This window comes from Nelumbo nucifera, chromosome 7 (genome assembly GCF_055504915.1).
Source record: "Nelumbo nucifera cultivar China Antique chromosome 7, China Antique-T2T, whole genome shotgun sequence".
NCBI classification, from domain to species: domain Eukaryota; kingdom Viridiplantae; phylum Streptophyta; class Magnoliopsida; order Proteales; family Nelumbonaceae; genus Nelumbo; species Nelumbo nucifera.
Window position 1 is genome coordinate 28,135,342 of NC_142655.1, and position 16,730 is coordinate 28,152,071.

At 36.6% G+C, this 16,730-nt stretch overlaps 1 protein-coding gene across 2 annotated transcripts; it reads left to right on the forward strand.

Moving 5' to 3' along the window:
* Positions 1 to 2,438: 2,438 nt before the first annotated feature.
* On the forward strand, positions 2,439 to 15,708 carry LOC104593372 (guanosine nucleotide diphosphate dissociation inhibitor 2). 2 transcript variants are annotated; one of them, XM_088891539.1, is made up of 14 exons: positions 2,439 to 2,564; positions 2,681 to 2,788; positions 4,236 to 4,298; positions 4,401 to 4,484; positions 4,601 to 4,708; positions 5,375 to 5,547; positions 6,132 to 6,243; positions 6,357 to 6,437; positions 6,549 to 6,611; positions 6,748 to 6,849; positions 10,072 to 10,196; positions 14,376 to 14,586; positions 14,682 to 14,756; positions 15,515 to 15,708. In XM_088891539.1, exons 2-14 carry the CDS (start codon positions 2,702 to 2,704, stop codon positions 15,563 to 15,565), a joined length of 1,335 nt encoding a protein of 444 aa, XP_088747665.1. In that variant the 5' UTR covers positions 2,439 to 2,564; positions 2,681 to 2,701; the 3' UTR covers positions 15,566 to 15,708. The 2 variants fall into 2 exon arrangements, with proteins under 2 accessions (XP_088747665.1, XP_010251442.1); XM_010253140.3 differs by having other exon boundaries at positions 2,453 to 2,788.
* The last annotated feature ends 1,022 nt before the right edge of the window (positions 15,709 to 16,730 follow it).

The following is a 16,730-nucleotide window of genomic DNA, read 5'->3' on the forward strand; positions in this document are numbered from 1 at the left end:
CATTGACACCCTTACCCATAATCCAATCCACCCAAACCATTAAATATTTCTTTCCTAGGTTACCAAACCTGCTAATGATCTAGATTAAATGGATACAACCCAACCCATCAATTAATGGTTGGGTTGGGTTGATAATTTGCCACTCCTAATTAGAACCTATTCTTTGATGGCCATCGCTTGGTGTCTATTGTGGATGGATCCAACCTATATCATGACAAAACCAGCTCGATTTTTGAGCCTTGGTGGGAGTGTGATCAAATGATACTTTCATAGATATAGGCCACTGACTACTCTTCCTTGGCAACTATATCATCTTAAATAAGGATAATCTATCACTAATTACTTAACAGAAATTTAAGGTTATTTGTGATCAACTGACCACTTTCAGCTCTCTAGTGTTAGTTGATGAACTCCAAATATACATTTTGGATGGACTCCCACCATCATAATGACCCTTTACAGCCACAATACATGGCAAATCATGCTCAGGTGTAATAATACTTGAACTTCACGATTTACTAATAAGGCTGTGTTTGGAAACGATGCAAATAAATGTGAATGCAAATATGTAGAATATAAAACGGTCCATATAAATTACAAAATTGGGTTAGTTTTTGCACTGATAAATTTACCTTTTTACCAAACAGATTTTTAGTTGTAATGGATGTAAACACACAAATTCCAATAAAACATATGCCTTTTCTATCTTTTCATCAAAAGCCCACTTGAATGCAAATTTACTTCTTTTTTAATGATGTACTTTTACATCTTATTATCAATGTAAATATGCATTAGAAAATGTGTTTTCTGTCATTTATCAATACATAAATGTAATGTTTCCAAACAAAGGCAAAAATGAGTCAGAGTACAAATTTACCCTAAATCGGGATTTACACTCCGTTTGCATTGTTTCCAAATACAGCCTAAGAGAGAAACTTTCTCTCATAGAGGAACACACATCATAGAAGTGACGGATAGAAGCAATCATCATTTTAAATTGTCTTTCAATCTGTGGTTCAATCCTTTCCTTTGATTTCAAACTTTCAATCACACATTTTAGCCTAGTATTTATTTGGATTTATGGGCTGATTTATATTAATTATCTGTAGACTTCACTTGGATTTGATTTTAGCTAGGGTACAAAGTTTAGTTTCAAGGGCTAGACTTTCAGAAAATTCCTTAGAAAATTGGGGGGTTAATCTTTCTTTAGAATTGGGGGGGGGGGGGGGGGAGGGGGCTAATTATTTAGATATTTGGAATTTAATCTTTTACAAAACTCTGCAGAATTTTGGGGACTAATCTTTCAAAAATTCTTTAGAGCCAAATTTTATCAGAATTTTGGAGTCTAATCTTAACAAAAAAATCTTTTAAAAAATATTCAATTTTGGAAGCATTGCTTTGCCACTTCACTCCCAAAATGGGGGTTAATACTTGAATACAATAGTTAGAACACATAATCCAACTTTTGCTTAAAAATCGTCATCGTTAAGCAAGGGGGCTAATGTGAGACACTGGATTTATACAAGTACATTAACTTGACCAATCTGACATAAATCCAAGTTAAGACTAGACCGAGTCAAACCAATTATTCACTAATTATTTATAAATAATTCAAGAGTTGATGTTTTCTAGAATAATAATATTCAATAGCATTATAGAATATTACTTAAGATATATATATATATATATATATATATATATTAATAATCAAACATGTACATTAATTAAGCACAAAGACAAAAATGGACAAAGAAAAAAAATATGAAAATTATTTCAAAAACAAATGGAAGTCCAAATTGTATAAATAGGGCCCCATTACCCATATAGGGACAATTAACACCATGTTGATTAAAACCATTAGGAGGATGGAGAACCCATGTTTTCTCTCTCATCCTCACCCTCTCCCTCTCTATTCCATCGATCTTTCTCACTGCCATTTTCCTCTAGCTTTGGACCCAGACCGTCACCTCGGCCTCTTAGAGCCGGTTAACTTACACCTTCTATTTTCTTCTATTTATATAAAAAAAGGTCCAATATGGTTCAACCAAAGTTAACCCCACCTATCGAATTAGTTCAGGATTATATTATGCATGGTTTTTGAATCGTCGTTGATACAGATGGTCGAACCATTTAGCCTGGGAATTATTCAGACAACCGATTCTGTTTTATTTCAAATTCGGTTTTTGATAAAAAATCATTGAATTGATCAATGATTCATTGACCCGAGTGATTCAACTGTTGACTTGTTTAATGGTTTTTGACTATTTATTATTTTTAAATTTTATTATTAAAACAGGTCGTCCATTTGAATCAAACGGTCAGACCATGCACCCGAAAACCGGTAATGAGATATTCTCGGGGCATTGCAAAATTAACACAAGAATGGGGGCATTTTTGAGAAGTTCCTTTTTTTTTTTGTTGTTTTAGAAGTGTGTAATGATGGAGGTTCCTTACTTTCGTCAACGAGACAATACTCCTTAATCCTCGCTTTTGCTAATTTCTTTGTCTGAAGGACTCTCTTTCACGGTTCACTTTAGCATTTTTTAACTTCTTCAATCAACAAGGCACCTCTCTCTCTCTCTCTCCCTTTGGAGTTCATCTTTATTTTACTATCCTAAATCCCCCACTATTCTACTCGCGCCACCAGCTCTCTGTAAGTCTGATTCGCTTCCCTTACTAGGTTTGATCTGCCTCTGTCGCCATGGATGAAGAGTACGATGTGGTAGTGCTCGGAACGGGGCTCAAAGAATGTATCCTCAGTGGTCTTCTCTCTGTTGACGGCCTCAAGGTTTTGCTTTTGCTCTTTTGCTCTTTTTGTTCCTTTGTATTAGTAGGAACTGCAAATCACGCACTTTGTATACACTTAAGATTGACTATTCTAAGTCAATCTCGATATGGGTATCTGATTTTTTTTTTCCTCCTTGCTTCTGATCTATTCCCATGTCAATTGCTTCATGTCATCATGCAAAATATTTTCTTCTTTTGTGTTTGGTAATGCGTTCTTTTATTGCTATGTATATCAATCGAGAGCACGATCCTCCGAACAAGCTTAAATATTTCATATCCAAGTAGTTTTCTCTAATTAGGCAACTCTTGTTTTCCGATGGATTGAGTGGTAGTTCATGCAAGTCTAGATCAAGTCTGGTATGGGTTTTCTTGGAGCTGTTGGACGATTTAATCTGCGCGCTTTCTGTAAGATGTCCATAGTGATTGATTGAAATATCGGATTCGTGGTCACTTCTTTAGTGTGGAGATTTAGTGGTCTGATTAACACCATGCTTGATTTTGACTAAATATTTACTTCACAGTAGTACTGCATCTAATGTCTTATGGTAGCAAATGTGCCTTTTTCCCGTGGTACTGCTAAGATAATAACAAATGTAATACTATGCATCCATCCGCATTTCAATGACAAGACAAGATCCTTTAGTTGATAATAAATTTGTCTTGCTTGTGGTTCTCCATGAGACAAGGAATGGAGTTGTTGTACTTAAGTTGGTTGGCATTCTGCAGCACAACCACAAGGCCATCAGTTTTAATCCCAATTTACTTACAAATGGTGGACGATGTATTATCCAGTTTAGGAGGGCAGGTTGCACATGGATATGAGGTGCCTGAGGAAAATAACTCCAAAAAACTTGCTGATTTATGTTGAATGATATGTCTGTAGACAATCATCAGTATAGAACTAACATCCATGTAGAGGAAGATCTAATGTATAGACTGTTAGGAATAGAGACACATTGAGAATATGCATTTAACATTCATATACTACAGGATGGTGAAGTGTATCTTTAATTTTAGTACATATATTAATGAGCGTACAAAATGTCCTTTTACTTTCTTGATGGTTGTTTTCTTTACCTGAAAATACCTTAGGTTTATGCACTAGCAGAAGTGATTATGGTGTAAGCATTTTTTTTCCAGTTTCTCTTGTCTCATGGATAAAGAAATTGGGAATGCTTTTGCTATCGACATTCAAAATGTTTTTTTTTAAGTGTATTAAATATCCAGCATTTAATGTTCATTTTTCACTCTTTTTATTTAATTATTTATGTACCTTTTTGCTTAGATGTAAAATTATTGTTGCATTCTTGCTAGTGATGTGATATTTATTATATGACGAAAGAATCATGTTTATTATTTGCAACAATTTATTTTATTTTGTCATTTGATGGATACACAGTGTCACAACAGTTGCTTGTATCACTTATTTTCTGTGTTTTATGAGCCAGGTCTTGCATATGGACAGGAATGACTATTATGGAGGAGAGTCAACGTCACTGAATCTCATTCAGGTTTTAATTTTTTGTCTATCACTTGCAAATCCTGATACCAAACTTCATTGAAATATGTTAGAGTTATCCATTTTTGTTAACTTTTCCAGACATTCTTTTCAGCTCTGGAAAAGGTTTAGGGGAAACGATAAGCCTCCAGCACATTTAGGCTCTAGCAGGGATTACAATGTGGACATGATACCAAAGGTGATTCTTTTTCCTTATTTCCAACTTCTTAATTAGTGCCATGGCTTCTTAAATTATATTTGACTATTGATTTTACAATTTACTAATATCTTCTGGAATAATTTTTGTTTGATTAGTTCATGATGGCAAATGGTACTCTGGTTCGTGTTCTCATCCATACAGATGTTACAAAATATCTATACTTTAAGGCCGTGGATGGAAGCTATGTTTTTAATAAAGGAAAGGTATGCTTTTCCCTCATCTTTGCCAGCTTCCAGCTTAAAATACTGTTTTTCTATGGGGGGTTATTGTCACTGCATAATCTAGGCGTGATGTAGGCGATTAGGCACCCTAAGCTTTCTATGCAACCTATACTTAGGAATTGAGTGGTTAGTCTTCTCCTTAAGGACAAGACATGTTGATTAAGTTGCTTGATTACTTTTGTACTGAATTTAAACCTTGTTTAAACATCATTAGTATATGCTAAATATTCTGGATCTTGACATGGTTTATGGTTTGATTGTATTTATAGAGTTTAACCAAGCAAGAAAAATAACAAGTTAGTGGTCCATTTTTCTCCTTAGCATTTATGGCAATGCAAATTAAGCTATCAAATTTAGTTTGGTTCTTCTGGTCTCAAGACAGCTATTGGTCTATAAGAGAAATAATCAAGTCTTGGAAGCCCACCGGCCCCACCCTTAGCCAGATGCCCAGATTTAACCTAATTTTAACCAGTTGATACTCTCAGAGTCGTGGTAATTACTTAGGGTGTTCAAATAGGACTGTAGGATCTGGACCCATGCTAATTGTCTATAGGCCATAACTACACCTCAGAGCCCAAGTTATCCAATTGCCCTATAATGTTGCTACTGAGTTTTTCTGATACAAGTTTCTTCTCATCCTTGCTATAGGTTCATAAAGTACCAGCAACTGACATGGAAGCCCTTAAATCTCCACTGATGGGCATATTTGAAAAACGCCGTGCTCGCAAATTCTTCATCTATGTCCAAGATTATGATGAAAATGATCCAAAGACGCACGAGGGGATGGACCTTACAAGAGTCACAACAAGAGAACTTATTGCGTATGTCGTTATCTTAGCCTTGTGCATTTTTTCTATTTTTTCCTGTTATTTTCATTATTAATTTTATTCTTAAAGCTGGTTAGTTGAAGGAATTTTGATTGGTCTGAAATGAGTGCTAGCTGTAATAGAACCTTTTTCACCTTTCATCCTCTTTTAGGGTGCTTTTGACAAGTGACAACATAGTACTGAATACAGTCAAACTCGCAATTTTCTGGGTCCAGTGTTTGTGATGGATTAGGCAAGGTCTGATCAGGTTGGAAAGTTTTCTGTACAAACCTGGCCCATGCATTAATTGAGTTGAGCAAGAGCACCTGGAAAAGACTGGCTAGGATTGAGTGTCATCCCAAATATTTTATAAAGATTGCTAGGTTGGTTTGGATACATGGTGGTCAAATGGCGCTAATGATAAATTGTTTAAGTCTTGACTTTTTAACTTTTTAATGGTTAGCATTAGAAATTTGTTTTGCATAGTAATTGTTTACGATTTTCTCTAACACCTCTTTTCATCTCTTGTATATCTTTTATCCACTATAGACCTTCATGTCATTCTGCTTATGATTTTATTTTTATTACTTTTTGGATAGCAAATATGGTCTTGATGACAACACTGTAGACTTCATTGGTCATGCACTGGCACTTCATAGAGATGACCGCTACCTTGATGAACCTGCACTAGATACTGTGAAGAGAATGAAGGTATGAACCGTATGATGAAGCCAGCTTGGCTTTTAGTTCTTGAACAATGAGAATTCGAGTACTCCACCTTTCTTTTATTACACTGGAAGGTTTGATATTTTATTTTGTAATAGCTTTATGCGGAGTCCCTTGCACGTTTTCAAGGAGGATCACCATACATTTATCCATTATATGGATTAGGAGAACTCCCACAGGTTGCTTTTTCTTTTCTTCTTTTCGGAATCTATTTTTTTTCTCCAGAAACCTAAAATGGCACTAAAGCTTCATTCACTTACATTGGGGTGCCCTTTTGTTTTCTCTCTCAGGCATTTGCACGTCTCAGTGCTGTTTATGGTGGGACCTACATGTTGAACAAACCTGAGTGCAAGGTATTTTTGTGGTAGTCCTAGTACCATCTTTGCCCATTTTTTTCTGCTTGTGTGGATTCCAGACCGCATTCTTGAAAACTTGTCTTAGCTTATGTGGATTACTGACTTAAAAGATAATCTATTGCTGCATTGCCAGGTGGAATTTGATGAGGAAGGGAAAGTTTTTGGTGTCACTTCAGAAGGGGAGACTGCTAGATGCAAGAAAGTTGTTTGTGATCCTTCGTACTTGCCCAACAAGGTAAAGATGCTTTTCTTTATTGATGGGTAAAGTGCCAATTGTATTACACTCATCAAAAGAAAAAAATACATTAATTGTTTTAATATGCCAAAACTAAAAAGAGGGAGACAGTCTTTACACAAAAATTGCTAGATTTAAGCTGTATGGCTAATGTAAAATATGTACATGTGGACACTTTCATCAAGGGAAAAATGATATCATTCCAGCAATTACAGTGAGAAAATTTAGTTATATAGGACAGGCCCATAAACAAAACATTGCAAGATATAAGCAGTACGGCTCATGTAAAAAATGTACGTCTAGGCACCTTCATCAGATGGGGAAAATGACATCATTCTAGAGATTACAATGAGAAGGTTTAGTGATGTAGGACAGGGAGGAAGTGCCCTGCAGATCTGTATGTGGAAGGCAAGAAGGGACTTTATCTGGAGTCTGGACTATGGGCAAAAAATTAGGTTTTAGATTTGAAATTCAGATAATTTAAAATTAAAATATCTCCATAAATCTGGAACTACAAATTAGCGAAAAACCTCTCTAGATCCAAAAAACAAGAAAACAGAGTATCATTTGGACCAGTGATGGTTCACCAGTTTGACCATCCAGATTGAAAGGGTTAACCCGCTAAAGCAGATCTGTCTCTTAGATGGGACTACCAGACCACTGCAGCTTTCACCGCCTATCAGCAGTGTTGTCGGCAATAAGTGCTCTCTCTCTCTCTTATTTTGACCAACTATTTACTCAACTGGTTTGGTGTTGGTCATTGCTTAAAATTATAGATTAAAATAAAAATATAAGTTAGTATGGAGTGTGGACTATGAAGCGGGTTGAACGGTTCACTGGTTTAATCGGATGGGTTGATGGTTTGTTGACCAAGTCAATGGGTTTTTGGCTTCTAACAAGTTTGCTTCTGTGTGATGGGTTGACGGTTTACAATGGTTTGAATCTTGACTCCTAGAGATATATCAGGGTTATGGGCCCAATGTTTTTAAAAGGTGTGGGAGGTGTACTCTTGGAAGCGCTCCTCCAGTGAGGCACCCCCAAAAGGCTAAAACACCCTAAGGCTAAAGGCACTGATGCCACTTAGGCATATGCCTCAGGTCCATGAGGCGCATGCCTCGTATGCCTTTTGCATGAGGTGTTCTAGAGGTGTACGCCTCATGTGCCTCATGCAGAAAAGGCAGAACGAAAGAAAAAAAGGAAGAAAGAAAAAGGAAAGGGAAGGGAAAGAGAAGAAATAAAGAGAAGGGAAAGAAAAGAAAAGGGAAGGGAAGGAAAGCGAAAGAAAAGACATTTGGGGTGAGGGCTCTGCCCCAGACCCCCTTTTCTCGCCTCCCCCAAATCCCCAACATCCTTTTAATGCACCTCAACTTTGACAATACCCCCTCTTTCAGTTAGTGTTATGTATTTCCATTCTTCTCAATACAAGGCATCTTTCATAAAAAAAAAAAAAAAAAAGATGAGATCCTCCTTCCTCTTCTTCCTCCTCATCCCCCTCCTCTTAATGAGGCTTATGCCTCTTATGTTCTGAACTATGCCTTATGCAGTTACGCCCCTAGGCAGTGAAGTGTCTCATGCCACACCTCCATGTAAACATTAATGGGCCCAGCACCCAATAGGTGCTGTGGAGGTCCCATTAAGCTGGTTTTGCTAGGAACTTTCTTGGTTACTGGAAAATCACCGAATGGTTTCTTTTCTTCTTCCTTAAGCCTTCACCTGCATTATTCAGTAAATCAAAATCAATCAAGATTTTTTGATCTATATCTGACTCAATTTATTAATCAAATAAATAAGATACGAACATCACAGAGCATCCACTAAGAGAGCTACCCTCGGCTAGCCTTCTTATATTACAATATCCCTTTACAACTTACTTTATAATTCCCCTAAATTGTTCACTTCTGTTCACCCCTAACTTGGTTAATCTATCAGCCAAGCTGTTGGAAGACTTGGGGAGTCCATGAGAAGAACCGTCTCAGCCCTGCAGCCAGGGCCCATATGGCCATTCCTCCCTCATGACACAACTGAATCTCCAAACTCCTGTTTCCTCATTCTTCAGCCCATTACTGCTTTTTAATCTTCCTCTATGAGAATATTCTGCATGTTTATGAAGTTAATCAACCTGAGACCTTGTAGAACCTTATCAGCTAAAAGTACCAAAACATTCTTGCAATGTAGCCTCCTTAAAGAAAGAAAGAAAAAAAGAAACATACAGATATTTAAATGGCTATCAAAGAACATGTCAATCCGAGTGAGATTGGTGAGGAGAACTGCCAACAGTTTGGCATATAGCTTAGCCAAGCAAGGGGTACATAAAATACACATGTTTTGGGCTCAAATGTAATCTTGGCTTGGGTCAGCTTCTAAAGCTGGTTTTTTCTTTTCACAACTTGTTGTAACCTGATTTTTCTAATTAATGAAATCTCTTCTGTGTTGCTTCTCTGTTATTAATAAAGTCTTTTTGCTGATAATAAAAAAATCTCTTCTGTGTTGCCGATCAAAAAAAAAAAAAAGGAAAGAAAGAAACATACCTTCTACAAGGCAGGAATTGAACCAGATATCAAGATATGTAAAGGAGTTGAATTCAGATCTATGTTTTACATATCTGTTGAATGTCAAATTGAAGTCAGATATCCCGGATTCTTATCGGATTGGCTTTGGATATGCTCCTATCCAAATTCGATCAAATCTGTTTGCAGCCCTGCGGGGCTCCTATGTTGTGTTCACATTTGGATCAATTAGAGTGCAGATTAGTAGTGCTTTTCTTTTCAATTCATAAATCTGTGCTAGGTGTATGATCATGCCTGTGTTAATTATTTTTGAAGACAAAGAAATAAAAAATGATTGTGCTTGGTTATTCGATTGATCCATGGTCCTTCCATCATGACATCAGAGAAGCTTGCTTCTTGGCCTCTACTGTAAACAGTTCATTCAGATGGATCCGAGAGCCACCTAATTGTTTGGTGGATGGATAGGAAGAGGGGTTTAGAGGTCTGATTTGTTCTGAAACTGCTTCTGTTCCAGGTTTATGGTCTTTTATTGTATTTCTCTTTGTTATTCTTCTACTGGGGCTTGTGGTTCTGTTCTTGTACCTACTTTGGTTTTGTACTTGTATATTGAGGATTTGAGCTTTCCTCTGATGTATTGTCTTTCATTTTTCCTTTTCTAATAAATTGATTATTATTGGTAAACCATGCCTAACAGATATTTTGAATGATGGAACAGGTTAGGAAGGTTGGGAAGGTTGCCAGGGCAATATGTATTATGAGCCATCCCATCCCAAATACCAATGATTCTCACTCGGTGCAGGTCATCCTGCCACAGAAGCAGCTAGGCCGCAGATCTGACATGTGAGCTCCCTCTCTCTGTTTATGTGTGTCTTTATCTGTTGCAACGATAAAGAGGTATATCAAAACATGTGTGAGCTTGCTTTGTAGTACCATCGATGAATACCACTCATCTTTGGAAATTTACTTGACTGATTTGGACAAAATAGGGATAGAACTGATGTGATTCTAATGCTGATAAAAAAAATTGGTGTGGTTATAAAGATAACTATAACCACAAAAAAGAGTAGGGGAAAAAGAAATACATTTCTGAAAATTGGAATTTTGTAAAAAATAATCAGAAGGGAGTCTGGTGGGAGCTAGGCCATCTTTTGGGGTGCTTGCCACACAGTTATTGTATATCATTTGTAACTAATAAAATTTTCACTGTTACAAATAAAAAAATCAACACATAACCCTAGAAACCAAAAGAAGGGGAAAAGGCAATACAGGAGCATGATTCTTTTTTTTTTTTTTTTGAAAGAAAAGGATAAATTCAAAAAAAAAAAAGAGAGTACAATAGGAAGGTTATAACAAATCACCTGAGAGAAGAAAGCAACCGAACAACAACAACCAACTCACAGATCCGTAAAAAGAAACAAACAACAAACACTCTGATAGACAAAAACAAAAGCACATAACCTCCCTAACTCAAAACATATCAGTCTTCCCCTTCAAATGCTTCAACCTGTCTTCTTCCTCGTTTCATGCCTCTCGTCCTTCCCCTGCACAAAGCTTCTTCATCATCTCTTCTTTGTTGTTCCTCTCAAACACTTCAAATGTTTTCCTTGCGAAACAACAAAAAAATACACAAAGAATTCAGTTCATAGTTTTCTGTAAAAGAGGCAAAGCTGGCTTGTTCCAGCAGAGACGGATTGAATCCCACTGCCACCAGGGGTTGGGAGGTGGGCTACCCACCCATTGTGTAACCCAATGAACCAAAAAAAGAGGCAAAGCTGTGAAGCCTGTGATGAAGAAATAAGACACACCAGAAAACATAGGATTTATAGACAGCCCATAAGGGAAATCCACAATACAGCAAGGGAGATCGGTGCATGCTTCAAATGGACAAGGAGATCAGCTAATGGTTTAGCTGACTCGCTGGCTAAACAAGGGACTGTGAGGGAGAGTATGTTCTGGGCAGTTTTGTAAGAAATATCACTGGGACTGAACACCTACTTAAGGGTTGACAGCTGTACTTAAATCTGAAAGGTTATTTTAAAGTTATTTAATGAAGTTATCGTTTCCAATAAAAAAAAAACATAGGTATGTCCAGGACAACGATAAGTTAGTACTGAAACAGAAAAACATAGGCACCACTAAAGAAAAAGGGGCAAAAGAAAATTTTAATATATGACATGGCAATATGCAAATCCAAATTCTAAAAGAAATAAAATCCTCTTAGCTATTGTCTTGTAAACACAATGTTATGGACTTATAGGCTTGAGTTCTACATGGTTTAAATTGTTTAAACTCTAAAAGTTGCTGTTGCAACTATGGCTAACAATATCAATGTAAGTTGTAAAAGTTTTGGCAAAACCTTGGCTTTTCTCTGGGGCTTGATACAAAAAATGTCCTAGAATTTTTTCTCTATCATGTCAACAAATATATTGCTGATATATTGGGAATATTTTAAAAACCATTGATAAGTTAAATGAACATTCAAAATTTCAAAATAGTGATGATATTTTTTACAATTTCACAGAAATTGTTGGAAAATTTCTCCTAAAAGAAAAATATTGGTAATCTGGTGGTTGGACATGCTACTACCTTTCTGATTCTGAATGTTATTCACTCATTCAGTCATTATATTTCCAAATAAAAAAGAGGCAAGAGGCAACTGGTAAAGGAGATTGTCAATCTAATCAAAACAGTCACACAAACAGAAAGAATAGCAAATAAATGGTGTGCAAACTGCAGGATATAGAGTAATGATTAGTGTTACTAAACATTTCTACAAACCAAGGTTGTATCTTCCAGAAAAATGGGGTGCAGATCTAGTAACTGATTTGACATTTATTATTCATTTGGCTTGCATCCTTGGGCTGTTCCTTTTAAAATTTTAACAAATGCTCAACCTAGGCCTGTTCCAAGTTGCACTCCTACAGAAAATAATGCAGGTCTGGGTGTGCTAGATTAGCCAAACAGTTATGAATCTGTTTGCTAAGGCTTAATCATCTATACTTCAGGAGATTTGTCACCTTTTTCATTTAAAACTTTTGGTTTTCATTAAAAACTTACCAAAGATATTTCATTTGTTAAGTAAAATGATATTCCGTTTATACCAATAAAAAGCATTATTCCTTTTTGAGTAAAAGGTCATAGTTTTTAACTTTGTATACAAGTATGGCCGGTCAACAGTTATACTCAACTTTGCAAAAGGCTTGCCAAAATCTATAAACTAAAAAAGTATTGAAGATCAACTGTCCGTTCAAATTTAAAGCAGGAGAATCTGAAAAACCTAATGTTGATCAAAATTCAAGTCCAAAAGCATAATAAACTGAAAGCTTTGGTTGTGGTAGCTTCTTCTGTTCATTTTTTCTTCTCAAAGATGTGTGGATTTTATGTTTTTTATTTTTTTATTTTTTTACGTGAAAGGTTTCACTTCTTAAACAGTACTAGATTCTCAAAAAAGGTGTTGAGTTCACTTGAAGAGCATTAGTTCCAATGGTCATGGTTCCCACTGAAGCCCTTCATTAGCTAAGTAATGATCAAGTCCTTTAGGCTTCCTGGAGTTACTTATTTTATCCCAAAAAAATCCAATACGTGAGACTGCATCCCATGATAGTGTGTTCACTCTGAGCTTGTAGGTTGTAGAATATATAGTGATTGATGGCGAGTGTTTTGTCCACGTTAAAAGTTGCCATTTTTAAAGGGATCTGGGGACTGCAAAATGAACTATTCAGCAATAATGCTTTCCTCTTCTTCCTTAAGGGAAAGGGGAATGAATTTCACTGAGAAAATGTCTCTTGGGTTAACCGTTGGCCTCCTCTTATCTTCCATATGCATGGGTGGTATATACCACTAACATGATGGCACTTACAAGTAGGGGAAGGAAGAGAGGTGTTGAATGAGGAAGGAGACAGGTGGGAAGAAGTGTTTGAAAGGGAGGATAAATGTGCTTTTGAGAGGGTTTCTTATTTTTTCTCTATGATCTCAGAGTAAAGATTTTTTTGGGAGGTGATTATAGGATGGTTGATGTGTGTTTTTTTTTTGTTTGGTGTGTCATGTTGTTTTAGTTGTTGTTGGGGTGGGCATTGTCTTTAACACCTTGTTGTTTGTAATCAGCCTCTTTTTTCTTTTAATAAATTTCTCTTTTACTTATCAAAAAAAAAAAACAGAAAAAAAACTCCTCACCTCCCAATTCTTTGCTTGTCTACTCAAATAGAACTGTAAATTGGCTGATCTTTTATCCATTTATGTTCAAAACTTAATTCATGTGTCTGTTAGCACTGTGTATTACCCCCAGGACACTCGTGCTGTAATTTTTGTCTTATTGCTCAAGGGCGCTTTGTATATATTATGACATGGTAATATGCATATTGATGTTTTTGTCTTTTAAACCATGATCCTAACATGTCTACTGGCAAGTATACAAAGATACATGGATTTATTTTATAATACACTTCTAGTGTTTGATGAAGTAAATTAGTACTAATAGATAAATGCATACTGTATAATTATTAATTTTAATTTTATTAAATCATCCATGAAAACCTTATATATCCCTATTTGGCTTGTCTTTTTTTTTTTTAAAGAAATCTCTTCAAAGCCACATGGCATCCAGGAGAGGCACAGATCACTGACTCAAGGCATGATGAGAGTAGGCTAATCATGTCAGGTGTTGCCTAAGTCTCAAACGTCAGGAGAATCAGGAAGTTTGCATCTCAAATGTTTCTGGGAACACTCGCAACTTGTTTTTTGATAAATCTGGAAACACTAAAACTCTCAATAAAACAAGTTTCTTGGGAACAGTGTAGTTACTTGTGTGTGCCTTCGTATAATGCAGTTCATATTTGAGATATTTATTGGTACTCTAAGCCATATAACAAGAGGGTAGGAAAGATGAGAATAGCTTTCCCATTCATAATTAACTAAAGTGTAATCTTTTCTGTAAAATCAAAATACTGACATTGTTGAATCTTGCAATTTGAAAAATGATTTTTTATATTGATTCCAAGAATTGCCTTTATGATTGAACAGGTATCTTTTCTGTTGTTCTTATGCACACAATGTTGCCCCTAAGGGTAAATTCATAGCATTTGTCACAACAGAAGCAGAAACCAACCAGCCAGAGGTTGAACTTAAGCCAGGAATTGACCTTCTAGGACCTGTGGATGAGATATTCTTTGATGTCTATGATAGATATGAACCTGTCAATGAACCTTCTTTGGATAATTGTTTTATATCCACGGTGAGAATCTTATGATGAATCTTGACCATCTTTGACTAATACAGCAATTAGTAACAGTCTTTTGTACCCTCTATTCTTTTTTGATGATTGAACAGAGTTATGATGCAACAACACACTTCGAATCAACTGTCATGGATGTTCTCAACATGTATACAATGATTATTGGGAAGGTACGAGTTTTAATTGATGTGTGTTTCTCATGTGGTGATGAATTGGTCCGTCCAATAAGTAAAATGATTTTGATGATTTCTGTTGTGGGTCTTGATCACCATTGGACAATAGACATAGGAATTTATGATGATTCTAGTTGGTTGGTTTTGGATTGGGGCCTATTCAAGCACGATGTCATTGACTGAAGGATCAACCCTTTATTTTTGGCTTCATGGGCTACACAATTTTGGAGAGGGGGGGGGGGGGGGGGGGTAGCCCATCACACATACCTGGGTGAAGATGGGAATTGATCCCAAGTCTTTGCTACAACCAACCAGAGACTTTACAACTGAGCCAGTTGGCACCTTCAAATGATCAATCCTTAAGGCCCCAACTCAACTGGAGCTGGGCAGTCCAAATTTGAAATATCCTTTATTCCATATGGTCTTAATTGGGGTTAGGCTTAAATTATCACTGCTCATAGTTGCTGTTTGTAGCTATGGCTAAAGCAAGATGAGGTGTATGAAGCTTGAAACTAATTGGATTTTGACCATACCCTTATTTATAAATGTTAGTTTGGCTGTTCATAGAAGACGTTTAAATTACCTACGGCCTGTGATCTTACACGTGGGAGCATGGTTGTGATTTGGGGGGGGTGGGGGGGGGTTGGACCTGTGGACCTGTATTTATTATTTAGGATCGTGTAATTCCTGTATTGTTGACTGAAAATCCACTGTGAAACCTCAGTATATGCAGCTAACAAAATTTGTTTGAGCAGGTTTTGGACCTCGGTGTGGATTTAAGTGCTGCCAGTGCTGCAGAAGAATGATGAATTTGTTCATTTTTTGGGCATAAATGACATGTTTCTGATAATAATCTTTGTAAGGTTGTCTTGCTGGAGAATGTGCTACACTGAAGTGATTTAAGTTCTCTTATTCTGTTCTTTCCATTATAGATCATCTTCAGATTCAATCATGTGGTATATTTCTGTGCTTGCTGGTTTCTGGTGGACGTCTCCTTGCAGACATCATATGCATTTATCACAAGGTAATCCATTCATCCTGGGTCCAATGATGGGCACAAAATAAACTACCCAAAATGAGATGGCTGAAGAAAGTAGGTGGGTGAGGAGAGCAGGAAGGAAAACTTTACAGGGCTAAGCCTCTCAAACTACACAGCACCTATTCAATTTTGACTACATAATAACTAGGTGTAAAGTGTAGAACTGTAAGCAGTCCTTATAGGGCAAGTCCCTATTTTGATGCTGCGTGATCATTTCACTTCAGTCTCGCAGATCATGTCACAACTCACAGCTCATCATGGTTTTTAAAAACGAACTGGTGACCGAACCGGTCAGGGGTCTGTTACTGGTTCAAATGGTCCGACCATTCGACCTGAATGGTTGGCCCATTCTGACAAAAAATGAAAAAATTTACAAAAAATTAAAAAATTGGAGAACAGTCAAAACCGTTCGAACGGTTTGAACGGTTAATCGGCTGATTCAGTGGTTTGCTGACCAAAATCAACGGTTTTGGAGGGAAGTGGTTTTGGAGGAAAACGGAATCGGTCAGGCCCAGTTTTTCTGGTTAGACCGACCGGTCTGGTCTGGTTTTGAAAACCATGCTACTCATAACTTACGGGTGTTTGGAACACACTCGTGCTTGCTTTGCCGTTGCATTCTGGGTTGATCAATACGAATTTATGAGAAATGTATTGTTATGTCATATATGAGTTTCAATTAAAAGAATGCATGCATGAGTAAGGTTGCCGGTGTATTGGCTTGTATCGGTATTTTTTTTTTAATTTTTTTGAATCTGGTTCAGAGGGGCTGGTCTAAGGCTAGTCTACCTCTTGAACCAATCGCCAACCCAAAACACCCCCTGTAGGGGCGTATCGGATATGGGCTGATATGTGACAATATTTTGAACCGTGTATGAGAAATATGGTAAAAATAACAATTTGTATTCGATCAACACAAAATATTTTCAAAACAT

Coding starts and splice junctions, on each gene's coding strand:
- LOC104593372 (XM_088891539.1), top strand. CDS start 2,702: ATGGATGAAGAGTACGATGTGGTAGTGCTCGGAACGGGGCTCAAAGAA. Junction 6,612..6,747: donor TGAACAAACCTGAGTGCAAG/GTATTTTTGTGG, acceptor CTGCATTGCCAG/GTGGAATTTGATGAGGAAGG. Junction 14,587..14,681: donor ATAATTGTTTTATATCCACG/GTGAGAATCTTA, acceptor ATGATTGAACAG/AGTTATGATGCAACAACACA.